This window comes from Lepidochelys kempii, chromosome 15, assembly GCF_965140285.1.
Source record: "Lepidochelys kempii isolate rLepKem1 chromosome 15, rLepKem1.hap1, whole genome shotgun sequence".
In the NCBI taxonomy this organism is placed as follows: domain Eukaryota; kingdom Metazoa; phylum Chordata; order Testudines; family Cheloniidae; genus Lepidochelys; species Lepidochelys kempii.
In genome coordinates this window covers 12,125,659-12,131,658 of record NC_136394.1, presented here as the reverse complement: position 1 = coordinate 12,131,658, position 6,000 = coordinate 12,125,659, and the positions used below count along the sequence as shown (strand labels likewise).

General features: G+C 40.4%; 1 protein-coding gene across 3 annotated transcripts in view; it reads right to left on the bottom strand.

Moving 5' to 3' along the window:
- Nucleotides 1-255: 255 nt before the first annotated feature.
- LOC140898814 (sodium/glucose cotransporter 1) overlaps nt 256-6,000 on the bottom strand; it is a 47,127-nt gene continuing 41,382 nt past the window's right edge. For all 3 annotated transcript variants that reach the window (XM_073313266.2, XM_073313265.2, XM_073313269.2), the window contains 2 exons: nt 4,945-5,047; nt 256-2,700 (listed from right to left, as the gene is read on the bottom strand). In XM_073313266.2, the coding sequence (XP_073169367.1) occupies nt 2,483-2,700; nt 4,945-5,047 (321 nt within the window). In that variant the 3' untranslated portion in view covers nt 256-2,482. The remainder of the gene's footprint in view (nt 2,701-4,944; nt 5,048-6,000) is intronic.

Here is a 6,000-nt window from a genome sequence, read left to right as displayed (position 1 = left end):
TACAAACTCATCTAATACAGGCAAGAAGGGATTCAGCATCCCTTTGCTGAACAAAAGCAAATCTTTCCCTCAGCTCCACCTCCTCCTGCAAACAGGAAGTCTTCAGTATGGCATTGCCCTTTTGAATTGATTATACCATAGGCACTCCTCCTCCCACAATAATTTTAAGGAAGCTGTATATTGCTCTTATAGGTGATTAAATACCCCAGATTAATTTCAGCATTTAATAACCACAAAAGCCATTTATTGTTAGATTTCAGTGTTATAAAATGTTATTCAGAGTATATGCCCAGATTAAAATAATCCCTAAACCCACAATACATGTTGAAAACTTTTTGTCCCTTGAGATTGCTGGAAGATTCTGTGCTGCTGCATTTTTACGCATTCTATAAGTGTCATTTTGTGGGGTGAGTGTCTAGGTGAATAACTGTTTGTAACTGCCATCTATTTGGGATGATGCAACTGGACTCTTTCACCCCCTAATGCCCTTGTGTAGGACAGGCCAGAATTTTACCCATATTGAAGGCATTTGATTTCAGCATTTGATCAAGAAACTTTTTTAATATTTTACATTTTATGTTGTGTTATATAAAGAACTCTTGTCTTTCTGGTCTCCAAACACATTAGAAACATTTTAATACATACATACATACATACAACCTTCAAAGTTGATGCAGTAAGAGGACAGCACATTTTGCTATGGACTCATCTGAAGTAGCAATATTCTGTCAGAAGACAGTGTGTCATGAAAGTAATAGGGATTTGCAACAGTGCAGCATGCTTCAGAAAGACTGCATTGGTTTGCTTGTTACATGTTGCAGCACAGTGCAGTGTGCTGTAGAATACTGCAGGAAGATGCATGTTACACTGAATTGAGACATTGCAGGAAGCTGTGGTACACAAAACAAAAAGGACTGTAATATGGATTAGCTGCAGCAACTGGGAATTTCCCATGTGCCTTCTTGGGAAGATGAATTTGGTGATAAAAAGTTCTGGTTTCACTTTTCAGCCTGGAACTGAAGTATCACACATCTCTCCATAGCTTCTTACTAGTCTCTGAGACCCAAGCCATGGTCATTGCCTAGAGTTGCCAACTCTGACTGAAGCTATCCCAGGAGATATTTTTTTCCAACATGACAATGTCATTTTCGTAAAATATCCTATTAAAATCTCCTGGATTGCTTTTAGTAGTCACCAGCAGATTGATGCCAATTCTGGAAAACTCCAGGCCAAACCTGGAAGGTAGGCAACCCTATCATTGCTTCATCAAGGTCTCAGCCTGGTTTCATACTCCCAAACAAGATTAAGACAATTGGAATGGTTTACATGATGTCAGAGTAGTGACTGTTTTCCTTGGCGAAACTATAGCGTAACAGTCTTACTTCACGGCATGAATGAAATTACTTAATGAAACTATCAGAGAAGGAAGATTCGTAATTTGCCAGGAAAAATACTGTAATGTCTTAGTGTACTTGGAAGCAAGACACAAAGCCAGAATTACCAGGTAGTAAATCCATTAACTAAGAGAACACTGGTGCCTTTCTTATAAAATGGAGGTCCGCAGTTAATATAAATGGAGTCTAATTTTGACACATCAAGCTAGGGAATCACAACTACCATGAATATATTTTTATAAATAAAGCTTTCACATTTAAACAGAGATTCATATTAAACTAAATGCTCAGATTGCGTTGGAACCTTTGAAGCTAATCTTGAAGAGTCAGGCATAACCACAACTCTTATTAGAGCTGGTCAGACTTAGTTTGCCTAATTTCAAACCCACTCAAATAGCACAAGTACACAAGTTAAATTCAGATGGTACTGGGTTCATATTCCACACAGGAGAAAGAATGACAAAAGAGGAGAGAAGAAAAAAATCCACTAAAAACAATGTAATAGATGGAACAGAGAATGGAGAGAGAAAAGGGCTATTAAAAATAGCTATTGTATCAAAGGAATACATCAATAAAATGTCATCTATGGGGAACTCACTTAAGGCAGCCTTTATTTTGAGGGGATTAATTTATCCTAAATCCATAGCACAGTCTTTCATATAGCTGAACTTTAAAAAAAATCACCTTGGGAAAATGGCACAGAAATTTTCACCAGTCTCCCAAAATAGTTTACAAAATCATGAACTCCATGCAGCTCATCCAGCCCTGGTTCTCATGTTCTGAAATTGAGCTGTGAAATGTATTTCATAAGAAGAGAGATTTACTAAATTCTCCCTGATGTATGGGATTAAAATTCTACCCTTTGGGACTTCAGTACTCCTGCTCCTTAGCCAATAGATGTTTATTTACCACCATATAACCAATGAATAAATCAACTTATTCATACAATCTCATTGTACAAGCCTCATAAGTATATCTAACTGTATAATTTAGAAAGCATAATTTCTTTTGAAGAATACAGTGCAACTTCAAAAGGAAAAGGGAGTAGAATTAGACCTTCATGTAAACTCTGGATTGTGAGATGAGATTTATGCAAAGAAGGCATGACAGAATACAGCCACAGTCAGAAGAATGATGCCATTGATGTTCACAACATTTCTCCAGATTGGCCTCTCAGAAGTGTCAGTCAGTTTCTTCTCCATTGCTTCCTGTTCCTCTTTGCTCAGTTTGGGACCTTTTTTCTGATCTAAGCCACAGAACCAGTTGTAGGCCTTCTTACAGCATCCTTGCTCTTCATCACCTTGTTCTGTGATAGAAAAAAGAGCACAGTGGTCAAGTAACGTGGTGTATGTGGCTCCATAAGACTGGCATTAAAACAAGGTCTCAGTGATACAGAGTATTCTTTATAGCATTGTTTTTCGCATGCGGCCATCAGGGCCTTTTCTTGCGGCCACAGCCTCCTGTGCTGTGATTGGGAGGGGGGGGGGGTCCCACAAAGCAGTAACCCTCTCCCAGGGCTGCTGCCCCCACAACCCCCAGAGACACAAACGCTGGAGGTGCAGGCAACTGGTGAATTCCCCACTTTCCTGGGGGCAAGGGAGGCAGGCTTCATGCTCCATCCACACAGTGGCAGGCTCTGGTTCCAGTCTCCGGAACCAGGCTCACCACCCCCACCATCATCACTGGGCCCTGCTGCCTCTCTGCCCACCTCCCCATCCAAGACTTAATTTGTCCCAGGGCTTGCGGGAACTGAGTAAGTCTGCTGTGAAAATGATACTAACAAACATACAAATACCACTTTTCACAGCAGAAGACTTACCAGCTAGCAAGTCTTAGGGGGGGAAAAAGCGCAACCAAAAAAGAAAAAGAAACAACAAACAACAACAGAAAGACAAGAACACGCAAAGTGCCTTATTTGTGTTTCTATTCTGTTTAGGTCCAGTAAACAATACAGACAACTGTAAATTATTTTTATTACTGAGTCTGGAATAAAACCCTACATAAATAAAATACAATGATTTGGACATGTATACGTGCATATTTATTTGTTTTTCCAAAAGTTAATTATTTTAGGAAAAATTGTCAGCACGGCCACCAGCAAGAATTGGTGGCTGCACTCTGAGGCCACCAAAAAATTTGTTGTGAGAAGCGCTGCTTTAGAGCCTCTCGTAAGTGAAATAACAGCTCCAATTTGTGGTCTTAATGATGAAAAATGCTTAAGGAGAGATGGGGGCTGTAGGATCAGATGAACACTATGATTCCACAGCAGACATGCAAAGTGAGTGATTTATGATCACCAAATTGCTCTGTAGCTATTGCTAATAATTTTGAACCCTACAAACCCCTGTGCTTTCCAGTTCACTAATTGTTTGTTCTCAGTTTGCAGTGACATAGCTGAAAATAATGGTAGCTCACAAATGCTAGAGATCACTAAGTTGATTCAAGCACATTATAAATACTTAAACATACAGGATTGAAAAGTGTTGGGTACAGAGTAATGGGCCAGATCTTCACCTCCTGGCCCTCTCTAACTACATCTCCTTATTCTTTGTGCTGCTATGGAGTAGGGAGAGAGGAAGGGGCCACAGGGAGCCATATGGGGCACCCTGGGTCAAGGCTGCACAAGGACAGCCCTAATTTACAACAGTGAACAATCTGGCACAGCAAAGGTCCACTCTGCCGCATCCACTCTCCTTCCCTTTTCTCCAACTTGCTCCCTCTCTCCCTTACATGGGGTAAGGTTAGGGAGGGCAGCTGTGTAGGAGGCAGCTCCAACTTTCTGATTGCAGAAAGATCTCCTGCTGGGGGGATTCTCCACCAGCTGTCTCTGGCTGATTTAAGACAACTTTGCCCCGCTTACATGGTGTGCACAGGCCTTGGAGGATAGAGACACCAGCCATGTCTCTTCAGCCTGAGATTGAGAAGTAGGTCACTGATTTGTGCAGGGTTTACATCTGCTTATTCAAATTTTTTTGTATTATTTCTCTTTTTTATTAAATGGCTGAATTCACTGATGCTTTCAACCTTGTGGAAGTGAGCTTTGTGTCAGAGCCTGGAGACAGGCAGAGTTTTGTGTAAATTTCCCAATGCAGTTCTGGCAAAACACCTTCACCCTGCTGTGCACACCACCTTTGCTGTTCCAAAACATACCCCCCTACACACCACTTCCAAATGCATCTTCATTCTGTCCTTTAAAGTATAAGGCCCACACACAACTCTTGCAACCACATCACTCCTGAGCTGTACCACCCCATTTTGTTCTAGCCCTGGGCTTCTCACCTAATTACATGAAGGCTTTTGTGCTGTGCACAAAAATCAACTGGAACTAGATTGTCATCTTGTAATTAATTTCACGGACAATCTACACCAGATCCAATTAATGGACAGTGGTGAAAAATCTGTGCATTAACTCTGCCTACTAGCCCTTTAGCATCTGAGTTTTCATGAGAGTACAGGGCACTTTCACTGTTTCTTCAGGAATGAAGTTGGGAACCTCAAATACACTGATGGCTTCCACAGATCTTAAAAGAGAATGCTATTCAGAAATCACCTGATACATCATCATTGCTCTCAGGTTCCTCAGTCTTCTCATTTGCATCCAGGTCAATACGTTCCTCCTTGCTGTTCCGCAGAGACCAGCACAAGCGGTAAAGCTGCCATTAATCAAAATGAGTTTACAAAGCTGCAAGCCTTAGAATGCCGAGACCAGCACATTGAGATCAGATTAGGACTTGGGGTTCTCATGAATGTTTGCTAAATAATATTCAGGGATTAGCAAGGTTCTCGTAAGACCGGGGACAGATAGTGAAGGAGATTATTCCTCTTTCCCTTTCTTAACACCTTCATCCCTTAAGTCTTTGCTACAATGCACAAAATGCACCATCTATTGTGTGTGTGTCTCAGAAATCAAATTCCCTTCTTATTGCATATTTTTGCACTACAGTAGAGCTTCAGCGTTATGAACACCTCTGAAATGTTTGTAATTCTGAACAAAACATTAGGGTTGTTCTTTAAAAAGTTTACAAATGAACATTGACTTAATACAGCTTTGAAACTTTACTACACAGAAGAAAAATGCTGCTTTTCACCATCTTAATTTAAATGAAACAAGCAAAGAAAGTTTCCTTACTTTGTCAAATCTTTTTTTTACTTTTTTTTTTTTTTTAAGTAGTTTACACTGAATATAGTACTGTACTGTATTTGCTCTGTATGTGTGTGTGTGTCTTTGTTGCTGCCATATTGCATACTTCCAGTTCCAAATGAAGTGTGTGGTTGACTGGTCAATGCACAACTCTGGTGTTTGTAAAACTGCGGTTCCACTGTACATAATGTCTCCAAGGTGTTGCTAGTTACAGAGTACTCTCCAGAGCACTGGTTTTCCTAGCAGAGTGTGCTCCATTTCCAGAGATATCTGGACCAAGGAATAATCTGAGGAAGATGCAAAACTTCTCTCTGAACCCAGTTAACCAGGAGGATCCTATATAATTTGTAATTTGTATAATGTAAAATTCAAGGGTAGAATATACTTAATGCTACTTTCAGTGTAAATTAAAGTGACTGACTGGTTTCATAGATCTCCCATATCTCGGGGAGCAGGAGAGCAAGT